This window comes from Ptiloglossa arizonensis, chromosome 1 (genome assembly GCF_051014685.1).
Source record: "Ptiloglossa arizonensis isolate GNS036 chromosome 1, iyPtiAriz1_principal, whole genome shotgun sequence".
Classification (NCBI taxonomy): domain Eukaryota; kingdom Metazoa; phylum Arthropoda; class Insecta; order Hymenoptera; family Colletidae; genus Ptiloglossa; species Ptiloglossa arizonensis.
The window spans coordinates 13,453,455-13,477,849 of NC_135048.1; the positions used below are offsets into that span (position 1 = coordinate 13,453,455).

At 42.2% G+C, this 24,395-nt stretch overlaps 1 protein-coding gene across 9 annotated transcripts in view; it reads left to right on the forward strand.

Moving 5' to 3' along the window:
* The window catches only part of LOC143153205 (pleckstrin homology domain-containing family G member 5), a 119,418-nt gene that overhangs the window by 66,253 nt on the left and 28,770 nt on the right, over positions 1–24,395 (forward strand). For all 9 annotated transcript variants that reach the window (XM_076324160.1, XM_076324153.1, XM_076324177.1 and 6 more), the window contains one exon: positions 23,333–23,578. In XM_076324160.1, coding sequence (XP_076180275.1) covers positions 23,333–23,578 — 246 coding nt within the window. The remainder of the gene's footprint in view (positions 1–23,332; positions 23,579–24,395) is intronic.

A 24,395-nucleotide genomic window follows, 5' to 3' on the forward strand; every position in this document is an offset into this window, starting at 1 on the left:
ATCGTCACTGAAAACCGCGCGAACATTGAGATTAGGTTTCGATGAAAGCACTTCAATTACACCCGATGGTTGTCCGATTACTTTTACTTCTTTTCGCACACGCGCGTTTTTTGTACATTTGTTCGATCGAGTACTTGTTTTGAACAAACACGCCACGATTAATATTCTATCCGAAAAAGTTTCAACTCTTCCCGTTCTATTTCCCTTACCGCTAGTGACAGTATATCCCGCCTCTAGCGAACACTGTACATACGTACCCAAATAACTTTTGTCCACGGTCGTGTCGATTCGTTTGATCGAACGTTTCTCGCCCAAAGAGTAATATCGAATGATTTTTATTAGAGCGTGTATGTTCCGTGGAAATTCCCGCTAAAATCGTTCCCAATTCGTAGAAAAATAAGGTCATGGCCCGAAAGTTGTTCACGCGAAGTCGCGAGGACGAGCAGTGACCGCAAAGGACAGATTGAAATTCCAGCGGAGTCGTGCGCATGCATCATTCATTTCGTTCACGGGTGGAGGGGTGGGGGGCAAGCAGGCGTCGGTATTTATCCCAAAATCGATGAGATCGAGCAGATGGGGCCGCGAGGGAAAGGATCGAATGGGTTTCAATACCCGCCGTCGCGTACGCTCATTTCGGTTATGAAGTCTCGGGAGAGAACGATGCCTCGGATAATCTTTGGCTCGACGCCAGCCGTCTTCAGCGTCGGGGAAAACCCTGCCAGCATCTCATCGGAGCTCTCCTCGGTCTCTCCCTCGTCTCTCCCTCGTCTCTCCCTGTCTCTCCCTGTCTCTCCCTGTCTCTCCGTCGTTGCTGTTGTACCTTATCGGTCGTGCCAGCGCAGTTTTTTCCTCCCAAAAGGATATACTTTGCCCGCTGTCGAATCGCTCCCGATAGGTGTATCCATCACCGACACGTTTCGAGGGTAAAGGGATCGGTATATACAAGAATATCATCCTGATCACTCTACTCAAGGCTACGTATGTCTGTCCAATTTAATTCTGCTAGATCGTAATTACCTTTCCCGTAAGAAACATAATTACATCCTCTACAGGAGAAACGTGTCTTTGTTACCATGGACAAAGACGCGGTAAATGTTGCTTTTAAATCTACATTATATACATATATATATTTATATTTTTTTATTCGCTAAAGCTGGGAAGCTGATTAAGGGAAATTCGCTCGTCCTGCAACGCTTCGGCATTGTAAATGCATTTGGGTCACCCTCGCTACATGTCCACTGCGAGACTAACGCGTAACGGAAGTTGCAATTAACCGACGTACGTGCGCGACAATACAAAAATGCCCGCGTAAATGTACCGGCACGTAAATATTTAAAGTAAGGACCACCCGCTGGTTACGGTGTAACCGAAGTTACTTTCTAAGTGTCGTTGTACGTTTCATGGATGAATTTATTTTAACATTCGCGGACGGTCGTCGTTCAAAGATCTGGCTTCTCGGTGAGCGGTATAGAGTCCCACGTGATATCCTGAATTCATTTTTCAAAAGTACCATCAACTTCGACGAGCCCGACAGTTATGTTAATGTATTGACTTTGGTCGGGCAAGCTGACGCTTTGTGGTAAAATACCGATGTGATACGGTACATCTATTTTCATTGGGGAACGGTTGGTGTACTACATAACGTTTTAATGCAATTTCACTCTAGCTGTGCAATGCCCTGCAAACAAATCCGGATCGCCACTCGTCATTAATTAGCTGCTCTTGAAGTAATTTGCCGCTAGTAGATTGCGTTCGATCAATTCCGGTGCGGTTAACCCCGAAGAAGTAATTCTATCTTTCCGTTGACCGCATAATCAGCTGGGTAACAATAAAGAAACATGTTCGCAACGATACCGTGATCGATTGAATTAAAACCGAGCCTTCTTCAATATCGATCTCGACGGAATTCGAGATCCGTTTCTCTCGTACCTCGAGAACGTAATTGATCAATTTGCATTCGCTTAGATACTTCTGGACAATTGTTGCTATTAACCGAGCGTGTAGTTTCCACGAATCTGGTTCTTTTATCTTCGCCCTTAACGTATCCACTGAAACACAGTGAGCGTTAAAACCACAAGAATCCCTGCAGCAGCCTAATAAATAACACCGGTTGGAAGCCATTAAACGATAACAACGTGGATACTCCTATGAATATTTACCGGGTTTATTATCCACCCTTGTATCGTGATCGCGATTCAGCAATTCTCTAGACCAAGCTGTCTCTCTCTACCTCTCTCTTTTTCACTGTTTCTCTCGAGGGAGAGGCTACGCTGCGAAAGTTTTGAATTCTTCCTCGAGTCGATAATTCTTAAACGGCCTGTAGATTCACCGCTTACAAGGTGTTACAAGGCGTTCCCCTGTCGTGCTGTCGCGACGCAACAGAAGATCATTAATCAGAGACGTCAGCTACTTCGTTATTCCTCGGAACACGGAGCAAAAGGGTGCCAATGAAAGTTCACCGACTGATAATCAATCAAGTTGTAACTCGAGAGAAACATTACCTGGCCGCATAATTAATTATTGCACGATTGGTGGATCGAAACCGTTGAACGGTAGTGAAACTAAAGAAAACCAAGTTGGTGGTACCAATACTTGGCAAGAGTGTCCTTTCGAGGATCGGAGGGTGCATCGGGTGTAACCTCATCGATGTTCGAAAGAGTTTCGATTCAATTGCGACGAAAAGTGCTCGATTTGCTTCGTTACACAGCTTGGAGATCAATTTGTTGTGACAGCGATGCGGAGGTGGAACAGACGAAGGAATAAATTCGGTCAAGGGTGACTTTATTGCTTGCGCTATAGAAGAGAGTAACCGTGAGGGGAGGTACCTTTGAAGAAACATCGATATGAATTACTTCTACGAAACAACCCGGCCACTCAAGGGGAGAACATGGTTCTGAAACTGGGGAAGAGAGGGCTTGAACCTGCAATATTCAAGAAATGCGAACGTGGACAATAAAGAAATACAGAAGTGGACAATGTTGGTCCTGTTGAGCGGAAACTATGAGAGATTCGCCGACTGTACGTTCTTATCGAAATATACTGTCGCGATTTTGAAGATAATGCCGGTGAGACGAAACTGAAGCTGGATTCCTTAAGTTCCACTGTCTTTTCCTTGCGTATTTTAGATCTTCAAGACTTTGCGCGGCTCCTTTTGCCGTTTAATGTTTTTTCTTGCGCTTTTCCGTGGCCTTTCTTATCATTTTCTATCGCTTTCTGCTTCTTCCGACGTGCCTGGATCTCACTGATTCTCCCCGGCTCTCCCTGGCTCTCCCTGGCTCTCCCCGGATCTCCGTGGCTCTCCCGATTACTTCGTAGTTCTCACAGGCAGTGAGTTTTAATCTCTTTTCGTGCTTTTCCTTAGCTCTGTCTATCTGTTCTTATCGCTTTCTACGTCTCCTAAATCTCCAATCTCTCTCTCCGTGTCTCTATCTCTTTCTCTCATCGGCTCTCCCCATTTCTTTGTGCTTGTCACCGCCTTTTAATCTGTTTCCACGCGTTTTCATAGGTCTACCTACCTTTTGCCGTCGTTTCCTGCTTCTTTCGACCTCCTGTCTCTCCCTTGTCTCTCCCCGGCTCTCCCCGGCTCTCCTCGGCTCTCCTCAATTATCCCTGTTTTTCCATAGCTCTTTTTGCTTTTTAACTTTTTTTCTTGCCTCTCCGTAGTTTTGTCTACTTTTTATTATCTCTTTCCTCTTCACCCGATCCCCCTGGCTTTCCCCAGTCCTCCTTGATTCTCCTATGACGTTGTTTGCCTTTTCCTCGTGCAGTATCATCAGCGTCAACGTTACCAAGATTAAAAAACGGAATTATACACCTCTCGTAAAATTAAAAAGGTAATGAATAAACATCAAGTTAGAATAACATTGAGAAGAATATTTTTGTATATTATTGTCACCTAAATGTTTAATATACACTTAGTAGGTTGCTTTTGAATCTAATCGCAAAATATTTATATGTGCCTGAAAGATATTCTTTAACGGCCACAAATAATTCCAAATTTTCGAATAGTAGCATTAAGAATTTTATCTGTCGTAGACAAATTTTCATTATTCCGTGTCAACTGGTTCTCATGTTTGCGACAGGTCAATTTTCACTGACCCGCGATATCGATTCTTCAACACTCAAGTATTCGCTCTTTCAAGATTTTCACGCCGCCGAGGTAATCCTTATTGGATCTTCGCTTTTAATAGTATCGTTGTAAAAACGTCCATCATTTGTGATGAAATTTGTTGCCATTCCTGATCAAACTATCCGTCCGCAAACGAGGTACTCCTTGAGAGATTCCCGGGAAAATATCCGAGTCGCGGAACGACGTTCGTTGTCAGTCGTTTCTAGGGTAATCATTCGTTGGAGAAGAAACTCTGTATAATGAAGGATCTTCGGACGAATAATTAAACGATATTCGAGCAGGGATTTTCCATCTCTCGAAGAAACGAATACCCTAACGAGAAGTTGCCAGAAAATAAAAGTTCCGACGCTTCAGAAGGAATGGGCCGTAAATTTGAAACTTTTCACTGCACCAACCTTTGCACTCAGTGCTTCCCTCTTGTTTTTATAGCGATAACTATTCTTGTACATTCAACGCCCACGAGAGAAGCGCGGTCACCTCGGCCTACAATCGACCAAATCATGAATAAATTAGCAAGTGAAATATTTTCAACTTTAATTTTTACCGTTTTTGCTCGGTACATTTACTTGTGTCGTGACAGCAAGTTTTAAATTATATCAAGTTTCGAGCGATCCGGGACAAATTTGACGAACAAAAACTATTCAAAATGACATTCTAATGTTTAAACCGGTATAACGCATTTTATACGATAATTTTAAATAAAGAACAGGAACCTTAAAAGCAATCGTGATCAGTGCTCATCAGTTGCAACGCTGTTTTGTAAGTAAACAGCTAACTTAGTTTAATTACGTTTACTTATGTAAATTGATAATCGTAATTGGTATTTGTCACGTGAATGACAATTTGTCTATACAGAGAGGACGCAATCGTTAACAGTGACTACTTTATCTAACAACAAATAGAAGATACAAGATGTACTTGAAACAAGTATGTATACTAAAAATAATTGTCTCGATTCGTTGTCCCAGAAGGAAGTTTCGATTCTTCTCAGGCAGAAAACCATCCCCTATTTCTAAAGCAGTGTTTACGTAGACACAACCAAGATTGATTCGTCATCTGGGAGGTTTCTCAGGCCTTCCAATCTTGGCTGTAACCCCGCGTGAGGTGATATCGGGGACAAAATATAAAGAGGGATGTTGAGAAAGTAGAGAGGATGGAGACACTGTCATTGTCATCCTCGTCATCGTCCCTGACGTATCCTTCGGCGTCAATCCTGGCCGATTGGAGTGCGTTGAAGATGAACGAGGGTCCGTTGGACGGGGGCCGATGAAAAATATTTTCTTCCGTTTCTGCTACGGTCAGCAAACGCTCGACGTTGCGTAAACTAATCCCCTCCCCCCTCCCCCTAGTATCGTTCGCCATTATCGGGTTGTAACATTGATAGGGTACAGCGTCCTAAGTCTTCTGGGGTTTCGTGAATTAGATGTTAGTCTTAAAAGGTGTTCCCGGTACTTTGGTCGATGGATTATTAATTATACAAAATTGATTCTAGGTTAGGTTAATCGTGGCGTGCAAGCGTATCTCTGTTGCATATTGAAAATACAAATTTATCTCAATACCTTCGTATCGTATTTCAATCAATCGAAAAATTCATATTCTGTACAATTCTGGTACAAAAAAGATGTGTCGTTATTATTTTTATAATTCGATGCATTATCAATCTACATTTTTGTTGAAAACAAACTTTGCGTATTAAACTTTCAGCTCTGTATCCAGCGTCGGTCGATTCCACGTGAAACAAAATTTATCCTCAAAGTTAGGTCAGGTGTACGTCGAGCAGATAGAAATATTAACTTGATTCTGTTTCGTTATTGTGTGAATTTTTTTTAATTTATTTCTGCACAGCCTGCGCCGTAAAATATATTCAATCGGTCCAGTGCACCTCGCCGAGTGTTCTCGACTCTGAGGTGAATTTAATTAATTAAGACTCTATCTGCCGCTGCAGACGTGAGCGAAACTGCAAAAGCGACGTGAGTTGTCCCCCAGTTTAATTGCCAAAATATCCGGCTCGCTGCGTCCGTGACTTTAAGTTGCTGATTATTGGTACCAACTGTTCCGAGGCAGTGAACTAATCAAATTATCGATTTTGCTTTGCCTGTATCACGGTGCCTCGTTTCTTGATCGACGCGAAGCCACTCGCGTATCTTCCGAAACGAAGATAGTTTTCGTCGAAACTCCACGAGGGATTACTCCCAAGCAAAACTCTTTATTATTTTTTATTTATTTTTTTTTTTTTTAATTGGACCCAGGAAGCTTCCAGCATCCCCCGACTGTATTTTTTTTTCCAATTTCACGAGACGAGGGTAAGTCGTGGGACGACGAGTGCTTCGGGAAATATTTTCATTTGGAACAGCGACAGGAATAACTTTAACACGGGACAAGGAAAACTGCGCCGGGGACTGGAAACGAGATAAGACGAAATTCCGCAAGAAAGTCGAAGAAAGTTTCACGAGTGTCAAATTTCCCGAGAAGCTAATGAAAATTCTGTTCTTCCCTACGGGGTCACCGAGTATACGAAACTCGAGAGCGATGGCTCGTCTTCCTGTGTTTCGTTGTTCCACTGTTGCCATTTCGTCTACTCGCCACGACTCTGAGAGCCATATTGTGTTTTTCGCCATTGTTTTGTGCGTACAGTGTGTCAACGTTGGTGCTTTTCACGTGGTAAACGAGCGCCGGAAGCAGAAAGGAGAAAAAGAGTGCCGGTACATCGAAGAGTGAAACACCACGAGTACCTAATGACCAGCCATAACTATTGAGACGAAAAAATATGAATAATTCAGATTAGTCTTCTAAACACAGTACCTTTATAATTTATGAATCGACAACGAGAGGAAGAAAGGCATTCGAGGTAATAAATAAAGAAAAGGGCCTGGAAGCAGAAGGAGAAAAGAGTGCAGGTACATCGAAGAGTGAAATACCACGAGTACTTAATGACCAGCCATAACTATTGAGACGAAAAAATATGAATAATTCAGATTAGTCTTCTAAACACAGTACCTTTATAATTTATGAATCGACAACGAGAGGAAGAAAGGCATTCGAGGTAATAAATAAAGAAAAGGGCCTGGAAGCAGAAAGGAGGAAAAGAGTGCATCGAAAAACGAAATACCACGATACACAACGAGTACCCAATGACCAGCCATAACCATTGGGACGAAAAAATACTAATAGTTGAGATTAGTCTCCTGAACACAGAACCTTTATAATGGAGGAATCAACAACGAGAGGAAGAAAGGCACTCGAGGTAATAGATAAAGAAAAAGGGGCAAACTGCCGAACAGGGTAAAGAAAATGATCTCTTACGATCCGGTGTCGGACCAAGTTGGTGAAGAAAAATAAAGGTCCTGGGTTAGTCTAGCTTGACCCAATGAAGAGGTCCATTTCCAAGGGGGTTCCTATCCAATTATCAGACAAAAGAGGTAACATTCGATTCAGCTCAGGTGAGAAATCTCCGTACACGGTGGAGAAAAGAACAACACATCTCGAAAGCTTAATTGGCCAACGGACATGAGCGATGGTAACAATTATGGCAGATCTATGAACTCATTGCACCGTTACTCACCACGTCGGTAGTTACCACGTTGCACCGCCACTAGTATAAATCAACGTGCGGTTACATACTAAGGAGAAGCTGTCAAGCATTCACCCCTTTGCGATGGGGTGGAACGTGGCCACGGAGGATTCCAAGCTACGAAGTACTCGACGTTCCCACAGACTTAACCGTAATTAAACGATACGGTCTTATTACAAACGTATTGTTGTATCTTGTATACATTGGCTAATAATATTGCATTATCATCGCACGTTCGAGATAACGTAATCGAGAAAAGTGTTATCGAACGAAAGAAGATTGACATCATGTGGATCATATTTTCCGAGTTCTTCTTAGAAGCGAGTGAAGAAGAGACACATTTTTCAAATACCTTGTATAATTTTTCGTACACTTTAGCCAACAATATTGCGTTATCGTTGAAAATCCGTGATGAAGTCACGGAGAAAAAAGTCATCGAACGAAAAAAGATTAACAGCATCGCATTTGTATTTTCTAGGGTATGTTTGTTTTGGAAACAAGTAAAAAAATACACTTTTCAAACACAGTGGAAGACCTCGCATAATTTCTCATACATTTCGGCTAATAATATTGCATTATCATTGATCATCGAGAAAGAAGACGACATCACTTGGGTTGTATTCTTCAGCGTGAATTCTTTTTTGGGAACAGACGAAAAGAAGATACATTGCTCGAGTACAGTAGTGCCTCTCGTAATGTTTGAGAAACGGAACCCTCAATTTGATCAATATGAATCTCACCAGTAGAGAATCTTTTGTCGGAACTGATGGAACTCAAATGGGACCCGAAGAGGACAATCAACGAAGATACAATCGGACGAAGAAACACAAAAAGTACATCACCGATATACAATACTCGAATACAAACAAAATTTCATGTAATACGAGATTACTGTACAAACAAAGACAGAAAAGAAGAAAGAAAGAAAGTCTCTTACGAGAACCCTTTACGAACGCATAAATCTTTCACTCCTTTTCTCAATCGCTTCAACAAATAGCTTCGAATATTCCCTACCAAATTGCTATAGAAAAATCTGCTCCAGGTAAGTTTAACTTTCGTTTGAAAACCTTGGAGGGCGTATTTGCGCTTTCAGAGATCCGTGAAAGAATCTCGAGACAATTCCTCTTTCGCGTATTACTCTACGGGAGCAGTTCGTTCATTCGCGATTCAATATGCAAAATTTTGTTAATAGTAAACACAACCGAAAGAATTACGAACGTGCACCAAGAAACGACGGTTGGAATTAATACGAACCGCGATCAATATTATCGGCAGGTTTTGAGGGGAGAAATTTTTCTATCCGCGCAAGGAGCAAAGAATCACCGGAGAACACATCGTTATCGTTTGTCCCGTCGTTAGTTGTCAAATAAAGCGTATCGCGGAGCAAACTTCTCGCGGCCGAAACGGCAAAAGCGTTAATGGCCGCTCCGTTCCGCTCGGCTCCGCTTCGGCCCTGGCCTCGGGAGAATTTACTTCATTGCAGATCATTAACGTGAGAGCCGTTTCGCTAGTCACTTGCTCCGCCAAATTCTGTCGCGGTAAAGCCTATTTAAGTATCGCGCGTTTATCGGCTCGGGCCCCATATCGCGACGCGATATTGGCGCGCGTTATCCGTAAACACCGTTATAAGCGATAGGTAGTTAAACGGTGACGTTCCTCGTCGGTTATCCGGGGGGATCTTTTAATTTCCACATTTCACTGGAGGATCAACAATTCGCTTGTCCGGACGGTCTGACAACGCACGCGCTTATTCCACTGTTCTGTCACGCGCGTGTCCAATATTGTGACCCACGTCGTTCTCTTGGGGGCTTAGCTTCGTAATCCATATCAAGTTGTGACAGTTCAGCGAAACGACCCACACCGTTCTGCAGCACAGGGTTCGGCAAATGACCCACACCTGAGTACTTTTATGACTCACGTTGCCCTGTAACGACCGAGCACCGTGACCGATGTTGCGATACAACGACCGAGTTCTATGACTCATGTCGCGGCCGTAATGGCTGAATATTACCCGGTCACGGTGTCGTATAATAACTCGTGCAAGGTTAGACGTATGAAACTGGTCGTTGAATATCTCCACGACTCGTATATAAGGAATAAATCGTTGTGTGTACGGTACGCGCGCGTTCGGGGGCCAATTCCCCGCGAGAAGGACACGTGTACTATGCGTTACTGGAAAGACGGTGAGCGGAACGAATTGGACACGTAGAGAATTAACCGAATAGGTAGTTTGAATAATTCTTTGGCTCGTAAAGAAAGAAGAAATCGCTTTGTGTATAGTACACGTGTCAGAAGATTGCAATTCGTTGCAAAAAGATTGCATGTACTATGCGTTGTTGGAAAGATGACAAGCGGAAGGAATGCGGGTACGATTGGTCGTAATGAATTAACCAAATAGGCACTTTGAATAACTCCTTAGCTCATAAAGAAAGAAGAAATCGCTTTGTGTATAGTACATGCATCAAAAGATTGCAATTCGTTGTGAAAAGATTGCGCGTAGTATGCGTTATTGGAAAGATGACAAGCGGAAGGAATGCGGGTACGATTGGTTCTAGTGAATTAGCCACGCCTGTATGCACACGTGGGCTTAGTCGCGGTATATTATTGGCCGAAATGGTTCTCATCCACTACCAATCGTGTCGCCTGACGAAGAGAGGGAATAGGACTCGTCGAAACGAAACGAAATAGTACGAAGCAAGCGGTAGTGGGGGAAAAGTGAAAGGTGGGCGGAGTCAACGTGGTATGCTTCTTGCCCTTCCTCACTGACCATTTTTCCAGTAACGCATAGTACACGGTGATTCTCTCCTCAGTAGACTCGAAAGAAGTGATATCGTCCAAATGTTAAATAAATCACTGTTTGACGGAGACGACTACATTTGCAAGAGAGAAACGTCCCCGAGGACACGGTCTCCGAACGAATGGGACCCCCCGTAACTTTAAATGCAATCTTTTCGCGCGCGTACTATAGCAGTTGCTTTCTAACGAGGAAAACGCAATTACATTAACAGTACGAGTACAGTACAGTTCGTAAAGTCGTTCGACTCCGTGTTCAACCATTCGAATTCTCGGTCGTTGTAAAATTTCCACACGTTCTGTGCAATAATGGTCCCCATCGTTAACGACGTGTCAGAAATTATTTAACCGTTCGGTCGGTCCATTGTTAAACGACGTCCATTATCGTCACGAGAAGCACCTTCCCGGGCGTAAATAACGTTAACACCGTTACACAGTTAAGGATAATTTCCACTGGGACGGGTCTTTGTTTCCGTAATCGTACGTAATTAACGTGGGATGCGCGTGCAATAAATTAACCAGCGATGTCGCACGCTATGCATTCCTGCGCAACGCAACAGATCTTAATCTGACCATTATGCACTCGTGTCCTAAAAAAAAAGAGCGCGTTCACTCGATATCGAGATACAAATTTACTTATTTACATTTGCGATACAATACCTCGCGACGAAACGAAGGATTTAAATTACAATCTTACTCCGAACCGAATTCTGTGCAAGCGAACAACGAGAATTATTCCTGCCAACGCGACGAAAGATTTTTTATCGAACATATCATTGTCATAATTAATCGTCTATGTTACCTAAGTGTAGAGCTACGGACACAATGTAACAACGAACAATACGTAAATTGCTAGGTGTTGTTAAAACCTAAGCTCGAAATTACCAATTCCACGGAGCGAAAGTAAGTACAACATTGTGGTTCCGTTTTTCGACAAAACTGTCTCGCGCAAAAACAATCCGGGACACGCTCGCGTTCTTTCAATTGTGCGTAGTTTAACCAAAATTTTTCCAAATTAAACGCCAAATGAACGCACCGCTTCCGTGGAACAATACGCGAATAGTATGGAAAACATTTACTCGAAACGTCGAGGATAATTATCAATTCGTCATTGTTACGGTTACGCGGTCTGAATCGAGACGTTTGCCGAGAAACAATTATCCGACGGAGCAAACGGTGGGAACGGAATTAAGCAAATTCGTGGCCGAGTTGGAACGACGAATTCTGAATTTTATGATATCGATGGAGAGCGAGTTTCGCTCAGTTTTCACGATTTAATTAGCGCTGATGACCCGGATAAAGCTCAGAACTAGCCTGGGCCATTGGTGAGCAGCAGCGCGCTCGCGAACAATAGTTTTCGTCGTTCGACGCGGATCGAAATGTTAATTTAGCGTGCGTGCACCTTGCTATCTTCCCATTTTTCGAACAATTGGCAATTCAGTTTCCTCGTGCACGGAGAAACGAATGATCGTTTAATTCCACCAATCGACCAGAAACGAGCGAATTTTATTTGTAAATGTATACAATTTTCTTGCACAAAAATTCAAGAAAAGAAATTTCCCCTTCGAGAATCGAACGAAAATTTCCCCTCCAAGAATTAAACGAAAGTTTTCCCTTCAAGAATAAATCGAAGATCACCCCCAACGTGCAAACTCTTCAAAATGGCAAATTCATTTTTCAGAAAATTCCTTCTCGAACTTAAATTTTCCCGTAAGTTAAAAGCTTCCCAAGGGTGTAGATACTTACCACGAATTTCGACGCAAACGACACAAAAACGCCCCCAGCAAGGTTTTATGTTCGTTCTAGGCCGCAGAAAAGACTTCCAATAATTAACACAACGCACAAGGGTCGGTGGTAACATTTCCAGTTACAAAACCCATTGAAATGAAATCGTTCGCAGAAAAAAAAATAGTCTTCCTTCAACGCTTCAAAAAAAAGACAAAAAGACGCCTCCAGCGGGGTTTATATTCGTTCAAGGCCGTAGAAAAGACTTTCAATGATTAACACAACGCGCAAGAGTTGTTGTTTCGTTGATGACATTTCCAATCACGAGACCCATTCAAACGAAATCGTTCGGTCCCGCGCAAAGGAAAAAAAAGGAAAAAAAAAATGGTCTTCCTTCAAAACTTCGATCGCCCGTGGCTCTTTCTCTTACAAAAGAGGTGTGTGGGGGGTGGGAGGGGTGTGTGTGGGGAGGAAACCTCGTTTCCATTTGGAATCACAAAAGCGGTACCACGGCCACACGCCGCTCTCGAGTTCTTCCAAAACCTGAGTGGCCCGTAATATTTCGGTCCTCGGGCGCTCGACCGTTTGCTAGGACCCTCATTCAACCTCGTAACAAGTTTCCCCTTGCCACCCCCAAGCCCTCGTCGTCGACCGTCCGTTGAACAGCGACTAGATTTGCAGATTTATCGAGACCTGTTCGAAAGATCGTTCGGTGAAATTTTATTTGCACATCGAAATCGAACCGCCGTACGAGAGCACTCCCCGCGTGGAGGCAAAAGCTTCCTCGACGATCTCGGACGACTACTGGATTCCTGACATTCGCGGCCAGCAATTTTCCAATTAGAGACGGCCGCGATTATGGGGCTGCATTAAGAATCACAATTAAACCGAGATTAACGGGAGTGGACCGCAATCCGATTGTCTCAAGGTACGCGAAGAAATTCGATTCGAAGCACTGGCGGTTCTGGGAACTGGGACACTCGCGTAGCTCTGTCCGATTGAATCGCGAAACGTTTCAAACGAGCTCCACTTTGACATTTCGACGATCGATGTCGTGGATGTCGCGATTCTTTGTGTTTCCATCGTTATGTCACCGTCCATTCAACTTATCGTGTTTGTTGTTATTGCTATCGGATCGAAGAAACAACGCAGAGCGAATGTTCCGTCGCGAGAACTTAAATATTATTTATGGAGATTCAATTTCACCCCGAAACGTCTTCCTATAATACGAACGGTTGGTATTTTTCTGTTTGCGCTCAGGACATTGTACAATATTTCTCGACCGTAAAATTCTGTCTTACGCGTACCGAAATTCACCAAGATTTCTTTTATTTATTTATTTTGCTATTCTTCGCGAGACGAAACCCGTTTTACGCGATGCGGTACAAACAGATCTGTAGTGTGTGCGTTGGAACATTGTAAACTCTACTCTGGGAAGTGTCAAGTGAGCGAAGAAAGGTTACAATTATACTTGATGGTGTGTAGAATGACACGGTCATTGGAATTATTATAACAATGTACGGTGTTGTGATTTTCCAGCGTCAATAATTCAATAATTTTTGATGTTTGGTGTCTGTGAAATACGAAGCAACTCGAGAAATCGAGATACGATGGTACAGTTTAAAATTTAACGTTCGAATAGGAGGATTTCCGAAATAGAATGTTTCTTGCGAATTATTAAAGCTACTCGCCAATAATTGCGATCGTACGAGCGTCGGTGTACCGGTTATTTATTTCTCTTTCGTTTCACCGTTTTCCAACTGGGGTCGGACCGGTTTGAAAGCGTTGAATGAAATAAATAAGGCTAGAAGTCGGTACTTATGTAACGTTGTGCCGTGTAGCTGTACTTGTGCAGCGGTACTTGTGCAGTATTTAAAAGTTTCGAGGCAACGTATAAGCTCGAAAGCTCGCGCGCGAAGTGTTAGGCACAAAATCGTACCGCTTTGACGAAAATGTCACGAAACGTGGAAAATTTCTATGGATCGATACACACCGGTGGAAAAATATCACTTCCACTTCCTTCGATCTGTTGCCACGGACCAGTCATAGCGTACACCGCTCGTCGAAAAAATAATGTAAAAGAGTTCGAAAAAAAAAGAAAAAAAACAAACTTTCTTTCAAAACGACTCGATCGAATCGGATTCAAAATCATTGACAACCCCTGTGAAGAGCGAACCACCGGTCTTGTATGGTAAAAAAAAGAAAAAAAAAAGAAGAGAAAGAGAGAAAACACGTACCCTAATACATCATGCTCCGACCGAGTATATATTCGCGTTGTCCCCGTGTCACGTCGCGAATCGCCGCGGAACTCACGTCCCTGTTACGTGATAAATCTACATCACCCCGGGCTACATCGAATGAAATAAATAAATAAAAAAAAAAAGGACTAACCCGATAGCCGTGGTTATTCCACAGAGGATCGTCTATCCTGGTCGTATCTCATCCTCCCTCCCTAGTTCCCTGTGTTCATTGGACGCCTCGAAATTACGCATTAACCACGTTAACTGCCTCAATGGCACCCCCTCCCATTTGGTATCAAAGATCAATGTATCACTTTGTGTAAACGAAAAGGAGCAGCAATTTTTTAATAAAATTTTAACGCGTGGACGAAAGGAACAATTTCTGTATCAAATTTTAACGCGCGAACGAAAGGAACAATTTCTGCGTGAAATTTTAACGCGTGAACGAAAGCAACAATTTCTGCGTAAAATTTTAACGAAAGGAACAATTTTTCTATAAAATTTTAATATGTGAAAGGAAAGAACAATTTCTGCATAAAATTTTAACGAAAGGAACAATTTTTGCGTAAAATTTTAACGCGTGAACGAAAGCAACAATTTCTGCGTAAAATTTGAACGAAAGGAACAATTTTTCTATAAAATTTTAATATGTGAAAGGAAAGAACAATCTCTGCATAAAATTTTAACAAAAGGAACAATTTCTGCGTAAAATTTTAACGCGTGAACGAAAGAAACTATTTTTCTATAAAATTTTAATATGTGAAAGAAAAGAACAATTTCTGTACAAGATCTTAACGCGTGAACGAAAAGAACAATTTCTGTACAAAGTTTTAATACGTGGACGAAAAGAACAATTTCTGTATAAAATCTTAATATGTATTTAAAAAATGCCCATACTGTAGTGAATTTGACTGCATGATTTCTTATTCAGAGGATTTTTAAAATAAACACAGAAGAGAACGCGAAGAAACATTTTACCAACATTTTGCCAATAGTGCAACAATTAGGGCATCCTGCCTAGAAGAGTGAACAGCAATAAATTCTAGGGTGTTGCGAAGCTGAGAAACACTCAATCAAAGATAAAAAGCAATTCAAATAACACGAACAAAAAAATGTGAAAATTTTCAATTTCAATTTTAAATTTTACATCTCTATTTTTACGTTGTTTGTATTAGGTTGTTCGGAAAGTCATTTCGTTTCTTTTTGGTGGAAATGAAACACGATTTTTTTAGAGCGTATAAACATTTGATTAAATTATATACTCTCCATTTTGGAAAACGAAATGACTTTCCGAACAACCTAATACTTTTCATATTGAAGACAGAATTTGCTACATCGAAAAATGATTATAGTACAGGTATAAACATAGCGTCCCAGAGTAACACAATGCTAGAAACATACTTGTACAAACTCAAGGTTGTAATAGATTCTTACCTCTGGATCGATCGATAAATAATAATAATAAATTTTCGTACAAATAAGAACGTTAATAATACGATACCTATAGTTCAGAAAACTGACATTTCGACGATCCGTGATTCAAAGTCGACCAAAGTAAAATTCGAATATTTGAATTAGTTTCAGAGTAGATCGATCCGATTCGATGATAAAATGCTCGTCCAACGTTCATACGATCCAAAACCTAACCGTGCACGTATGCACATTTTTGTACTTTGTATTCATGGACGTCCTCTTCTAATCGAGATTTATGAGCGTATCTTTCGAAACGTATTCCTGACTTTAGCTGATACCAGAACACGATACCTACGGGGTGGCCGAAACACTCGCATTTCTCAACGATATCGGGAATTTGTAGGCTGCACGTGGATCTTTACGCGGCAGATTTTCACCCTCGTGCGTCCCCACGCTCTAGCGTTCTCGGGGTGAATTTCCACGAGAGGCGAGGGGACGGGAAAATAGCGAACGAAAACACACCGAGCGGAAGGTCGCGTAATGAAATTCCCTTGGTCTGTCATTTATTACTCGCTAATGACCGGCGCGTTTCATTCGCTGCGCGCGAAAAGGAACTCGGTAATTGTATCATGGTAGCTCGAGCAGGTGGAAAATTCCGCGCGATGAATGATGCCTACCGAATACACGTGCAAGGATGCCATTTTCCGCGGGTGGGTTGCGACGTGCTCCTGATTAATGGCCCGGGCGTTTTGCAACGCTTACGCTTGCGGTTTCTCCTTTTTCTGATTCCGAATCGTGTCCAATGGAACTGCGATCGCAACTCGGGGCGCGCACGTACCAAAGCGATTCGAAAAGAGAGCTCTTCGAAATCTCCGAGATTCTCGTACTCCTTTCGAACTGGAAAATACACTCTCGACCCTCTCGCGTCACGGGTAACTTTGCGACGAGTTCTGTAACGTGTCCTTGAAGTGACACACTCGACGACTTGACGTTCAAGGTCACCTTCGAGCGTTCACCATTGTTACATCGGATTCATCCTACGAGAGTTTCGGTAATAACGTGCCAAGGGTCATTTCGGACCCGGAGAGACCCTCGAATCGTTCAATTGATACAATTTTCCTTGGAAACGAAGAACAGTGTAATAGAGTATCGGCTCGTTCGGAAACTAATTTCGTTTTCCAAAATGGAGAATATATATATTTTGATAAAATGTTTATACGTTCTGAAAAAAATCGTGTTTCATTTTCACCGAAAAAAAAAACAACGAAATGACTTTCCGAAGAATCCAATGGTAGAATTTCTTTTCTCGAAATACTTGCGTGAGCGAGGTCAAGGCGTGGGTCTGTTTGGACCCAGAATGGTCTCATTCGTAGTCGAGAGTTAATTTATATTTTTAAACGAACCGTGTTTAACGGTTCGCTGTCTAGCGTCTACCTCGACCGAAGAAAGCAAGTAGCAAAATGAAGTAAGTACACCGTGGACTGCTTTGGACTGTTTTAGATGCAGAGAGCAGGTTTTAGACGCGCTCTTGTGTTTCAGTTCAGCGGCCGCGTGCTGAATTTCAAACGACGACACATATAACGGGCGACCTTCAAAAAATCGAGACTGTTAAAATTAATCCAACACGATTACTCCCAATGGTCGATGGATCGAACCTCCGTTCTCCGCTTTCAAATAAATTTTATTATCATTACGCGTCTTTATTTCACACTCTACTAATAGCGTGCATACGTTACATAATAATTTACCCGGTGGCTGCTTTTAAATCTAACCTCGATGTTACCACACGAACGTAACTAATTCCAAACGATACAAACGAGGATAAAAGTTTACGAAAAATTTACACAAGGTGGATAAAAAGTCTGGCGACACCTTCGAAGACAGTGTGGACCGTGACGAGTTTCGAATGTTATAAAAACGAAGATAGAAAGTGGGCTAGATACCAGATAACTGTGAAATTCACTTTCACGGCTTCACGGTTATCCACTATCAAGAGTACGACGAGAAATTAACAGAGTGCTAAGATTGGTACAGATGAGATTGACAAGATACGAAGGAGAATCGGTGTTAAGACTCTTGTGAACGAGCGATCAAAGGAGGATCCGTCTGTGCCTCGTGTCGAGGCATCTTTTTCTAAAGAGTTGTGAAAGCTCAGTCGGATATCCGTATTAATAAAATTCGAAACACGAGAAAGGTTTCGCGCAACAGTGAACAATTAACGGGGGAACGGGATGTACGATTACGGCGCCGAACGAGCCACGCGAAAGTAATGTTTCGCGATTCATTTTGAAATATACGGACTCGCGTATATTTTTCTTTTCTTTTTTTTTTTTGTTTCTTTCCATTTTTCCTTTTTTCAGTCCCCAATATGCAGGAACCGAGCCCGTGTCCGACGCGCGGGTGCGTAAACTACGGAAAAAGACCAACTACATAAAGAATCATGGCGTGCAATAAGCTTACTGCACGTACGTTTTTATTTTCCTTGCATATTTTTTTCCCCGTCTTTCTCCCTTTCCCTCTTTTTTTAAATACTGACGCATCTTTCACGGTGAATAACTGCGAAACCGGGGAACTACATTTACATGGTCCATAAAGGTGTCTCGAGGTTATGTATTCCTCAAACGGATGTGACCTTTTAAACGATAATGGTAAAGAAGCGTTCTTCCGCGTGTGAAAGAGAGAGAGGGGGGGAGGTAAGGGAGAAAAGAAGAAAAGAAACAGAAAAGAAACACCATCGAATTCACGTTTTTATTTATGCGTACAGGAAACCCGTCCTCAATTTATTTCTCTTCATACATAAATACGACGCGCTCGTTGCTTCGGGAAACCATCTTATTTCTCGCTCGGGACTCGCACGCTACGGAATTACCGCGGATGTTATAAAACACTTTACGGAATGTGTCTGTATGTGTGTGTGTTTGTGTATTCGAGCGTGTACAGGGTGTCGCGCTAAGTTACGCGCGGTATAATTCTTGTTTAAAGCTCGCTGGCTCGAGGATTTCGCGTTTCGCGCGAAATCTGAGCGCTTAAAAATTTCGCGCTAGGTAACCGGTGGTAAATTACCGTGAATGAAAATAACAGTCGCTAAGCCACCGGTAACACCGTGTACAGTACGAGCGCGGCGAGATTGTATCTGGAGTTACGATGGTTCCTGTTCGTTTCAAGGCGCCATCTTCTCGTGCGCGTACGGGACAAATCTGAACACATTTCACAAGCAAATGGCCCCCCGAACGAATAGAAACCGTCGTAACTTCGGACGAAATCTTCCCGCGCGCGTACTGTACATTCCGTGTGCCTCGTATCCCGAGTTTCTGTTCGCGAAACTTCACACGAGCTAGCTCGAGGAACACAGACCATCGTCGTCGGGTTTCGAATTGCGTGATCAATGAAACAGCTTCGGACACTCTGTCTGAGATTAATTTGCATACACGGTATAGAGGACGATCGAGAAACTTACTGCGCTTGCGAGTGGAATATTCCAATGATGATCAGACCGCGGAGGAAAATTTCGAACGATGTTTCGTCGTGGAACCTGATTACCCTACCCTTTGATGCCACTCGACCTACTTCGATATTACTCGTAAAGTGCAAAAGTGATCCTGATTAATTACCCGCCCTCTTGGAAGGGTAGACGAATTATACGAGTTTTTAAAAGTAAAGAGTACGCCGGATCCTCTCGAATTTCTCGTGCACCTCTATAAACTCGATGCGCTCGATCTCTTTGTATATTTTGACAATGTATACGAATTGCTTTGTACCCGGTGTACAGGGTGTCCCGATCGTCACCGGTCGATTTGAATCTCCCTGCTATTTTTAAAACGTCGAATCGATTAACCCGAAACTTGACGCGTGTCATCTAGACAGATGGGAAATTGATCGCGGAAAAGTACACGGTGAGTTTGTGCGAAAACGTCGTGAGACATTTTGGGGAAACATTGACCGTCTGTGAAAAAAGCCGAGGCGGTTATTTTGAAGATATCTTATTCCATTATTAATTCCCAAGTTTGTGCTTTTAAACAAAGGAAAAAATATCGAGATTACTTAAACCGTTTCAGTTTCATTCAAAAAGTAATTCGACCGGTGATGATTGGGACACACTGTAGAATAGTAATTTTAGGATAACGTAGGTTTAGGAAAAGATAGCTTTAATACTAATATTAAGGAGCTAGGGCAATGAAAGAGAAAGTAGGGGTCAGAGGAGACCCAACGAAAAATCGAATAAGGGCTGTTTTTTTTTTTTTTTTTTTTTTTTCGAAAGAAAAAGCCGTGTCGAACCGAGAAGCGTTGAGCGAAGCGTTGTAGAGAGTTGTGCCATCGTAATCTACTGTTGTCCAGCTATTGTTAAAGTACTAATTATTTATAACTGAATAAATTATACTACACGAAACGGTGACACGTTTCGAGGAGGAATTAATCTTGATGAAATATTAGAGGGAGGTGAAAATTTCTCTTCGTGAAAACTGCACTCTTGCATCGGTGCAGCGGCTTGATTTATCAGGAAGCGGTCAACTGCGGACAGTAACTAACGCGTACCCGCTACCTGCGATCGCGGATGAATTTATTAGAAATCTGACGTCCTCTTGGAAACATTTCTCTTGTTAGTGAAAAATCGTCGTGACGCTTAACAACACTCCGGTCCGGCGAGTGTTGCAAATTACCTTCGTTTTGTTTCGAATCAATAACCCGTGAGAAACAACCGTTTCAATTTCCCTGTGTGCGCATTATTTCTTTCCAACCATGTACTCCCATCTGTTCGTGTTTTAATTTTCATGGTAAAGATACCCCAGCCCCCTACGATCCGCCATTTGCATTTCTTTCGCGTTCGAGTTTGTTTTAATTTCCCCACAGGATGGAAATATCCGGCGTTCGATCGACTTGCTCGATTTTCTCCTTTCCGTATTGCCAATACATTCTTCTTCTTTATATATGGAAATACTTTTTATTCAGATTCATATCCGAGCCGTCTGACCACATACCGCCCTATCCTCCTTTCCCGATCACGTACTCGCATATTCTATAATACTACGGCTACGTCCGACCAAACACGTCACACTCCACTGGCAGCTGGTTCACCGTCATATTGTAAAATGGGGGCCATGATAAATCTCGAATATTCGAAATTTATTGCACGTGCATTCAATTTCGATGATAAATTGCGCTGAAAACTCTCGCGCGGCCGTATCTCGCGGAAAAAATTAATTCGCTCGACCGCGCGCCTCGTTCGAGTGCCATTTTCGCGTTTCGGTATCTACCGGTTCCCTTCGTCCTTAAACTCTGTTTTATATATATATATATATTTTTTTTTTTTTTGCGCACGTAGTTTGTGTACAAGGTGAGTGAAAAATAGTACAATCGGTCATTCTGCGTTAAAAAAAATAAGAAGAAAGTATGGTGTACAATTATTCCATCCGAGGCTTCGAGAAAATCGAATTTGATACTTTCATTTTAATTTATCACTTTACTTTTTTTTGTAATTTATTACTCGATAATATAATTTATCATATTATCATTTTTTCGAGTAATTAAAAACCGATGTCAGCTTATACTCAATTCAGATATCATTAATTGAGAAACCTTATATATATATATATATATATATATATATATATATATATATACAACAACAAGGAGGATATTCTCAAAAATACTTGTAATAGCGTATACACTATTACACTTGTAATACTTGTAATACTTGTAACAGGTAACAATTAAAAATAAAAAATTAATTATCGCTAAAAACACTTTGCACTACTTTAACCACGCAATAATCAATGTTTGTAAACGCTGTCTTTAGAATAGGCAACTAAATCGTTCTCAGAGATGTAGAAACATTAAAGTTAATTTTCTCGAGAATGGAGCCCCGGATAAGAAAATGTTACGGCAAATTTTCTTCGTATTTTTTCACTTAGAATCACCTCCAGGCCGATCGAGCTTTTCCATCCACCCTGTACGTATACGCGTGTCGCACAGAGCATCGAGCGAATATTCTCAAACGACAGAAGGAAACGTTGCTTCGTGAGAATAGTTCAGCGTATCGGTTAAAGCATTCCACGAAGTACTCGATTCCTCGATTCCTCGAAGAGAGTGTCGATAGCACTTGGCCCGCGCGAATGGCCAGCGTCGTCGCGACGCTCCGTTTCGAAGTGCGAATTCGAAATCAACGGTCGGTTCGTAGTGACGTAAAACCATTAGCATCTTTCACCGTTGGACAACTACAGACGGTGGACAGAAGGTAATGATTATTTTTACGCGAAATCAACGTCGATCACCAGCCAACGTGGAAAAGGAAATCCGCAGCTGATCGTGTCGAAGGACCCGATAACCGGATAAACGTACGAGAGAGTTCGATAAAAACACGAGAAGGAGTGTTCCGGTTAGATCGAGATAACGAAAAGAGTCTCGAGAGGGATGATCGATACCGTTGAACCGGTCGGTCGATCGACAGTGACCCAGTTCCACCGAACACGAAATCTCCCGACGTCGAATTTATTTTTCGCCTCGACCAGGCCACGGTTACACGAGATTCCGCAGAACCCTCTAATTACAAAACAGTTTGCTACTAGCTACCCCTGTGTGTCTGTGTGGGTGGGTGGATGTCAGTGAGTGGTGTGTACAGTCATATCGCTGGGCGGTACTCGAAATTTAGCGTGCAACAAACCTGATCTGACTTTCATTTTCCACGGTGCCAGGTCTCGGCGTTCTAATACAAACAAAGAGCGATTTAATGTTCTCGGTATTGAACACGGTGGATCGTTCTCCTGGTGTCCTACTCTACGGTTTTCGTTTACTTTTGTACGTGACATTCTCTCGTGGACGACCACGCGTCGATATATTCGATATATACTATTGGGTTGTTCGGAAAGTAATTTAGTTTTTTTTTTTGGTAAATATGAAACACAATTTTTTTAGCGTCTATAAACATTTATACGCTCTGAAAGAATCGTGTTTCAAAGAAACGAAGTGACTTTCCGAACAACCCAATACGTGTCTGTGTAACGACGTTCGTATCTACTTGGACGCCCATATACCGATGTATTCTACTTGTCTGATCACGAGTTGCGTTAACGTTGACTGACGATACACTGTCACGACTACTGGTCCGATCGTACGATACTCTTGTTCCACTTGCTCTACTGTTCTGATAGCGTTCTTACCACCTGTGTTTGGTTACACATTCCACTGGAATTCTATTAGATCGTTCGGAAAGTCATTTCGTTTTCCAAAATGGAGAGTATATAATTTGATAAAATGTTTATACGCTCTAGAAGAATCGTTAGTTTTCACTAAAAAAAAAAAAAATCAAGGAACGACTTTCCGAACAACCCGATGCAACGTCGATGAAAAAATGTCCCGTCCGTTCCACTTGACCAGAGTGTTCCCTGTTTCGTTCGATCGCGTGTTTCGAAATTAAACTCTGTTCGTTCACCGATCTGATCGTGCGCAATATCGTATTGGTTCCAGGTGCGTTCGAGGTCGTTGACCCAGCTGGACGCTCTGGGCAGCAACATGCTGGACACGGGGGAACACCATCTGGGGGGTGGTCCCTCGCAACAGCAACCCCATCACCTTCACCACCATTATCAACCACAGCAACTACAGCACCACCCCCAAAGTATCGAAAGTAATCCTCGTTTTCTTGTGCCTAGCGCAGCCTCCGTCGAGGGTACGCACCAGAACCGTACCAGACACAAGCTGTCTCGGTCACAGGTGAGTAAAATTACGAACAGTTAACCGTGTAGTTGTTTGGAAAAATTTTCAATCGTAAATTCTACGAAAAAAAAAGAAAAACAAAGGAGATATCTTATTTCGAAGGAATTTTCCGTCACGATATCCGTATCGAAGCAAAGAAAGATGAGGGAAGGGGAAAGTCGTTCTAATTCGTGAGCAACAATTACAAGCTGCCCTAATTTTCGCGGTACCGTCGGCTTATGTAACCTTTACGTTCCGACGGTGTTGTTTCCCCGTCGGATCAATAATAGCAAACAATCCTGTGCACGCCAGACAAGAAATTAATCTCGGTGTCCGACTACAAGTGTATCTACGCTACTGACAGTGAAAGTAGACCGTCCGTATGAAACTTCGGCGAGAATCGATTGGAACTAACAATAAGTGAAGTAATTAACCCACATTGTTTCGTCGAGTCTTTTCGTACGAAGTCGATCCAGAACTTTCCAGAACAAGACGCTACGAATATGTATATATATATATATATATATATATATATATATATATATATATATATATATACGAATAAATTCGAGTTTAACGAGTCTGCGTTCGGTATTGACGAGAGAGAACGAAAGATCAAACCTGAAAGGAGTTTCGAGTCGTAGGTTGTTTTAATCAGCATTTCTGTAAACTCGACGAATATTACTCAGCAGTGGTCTCAACGTTTCTGTTACTTTTACTCGCGGTACCACGATCCCTTTAACTTCTTCGACGATGAACTATTTCATTCGAGGCAATGAAAAATTGAACGACCGTTTACGACAAAAATATTTATTCCGAATTTCAAAGTAGCACG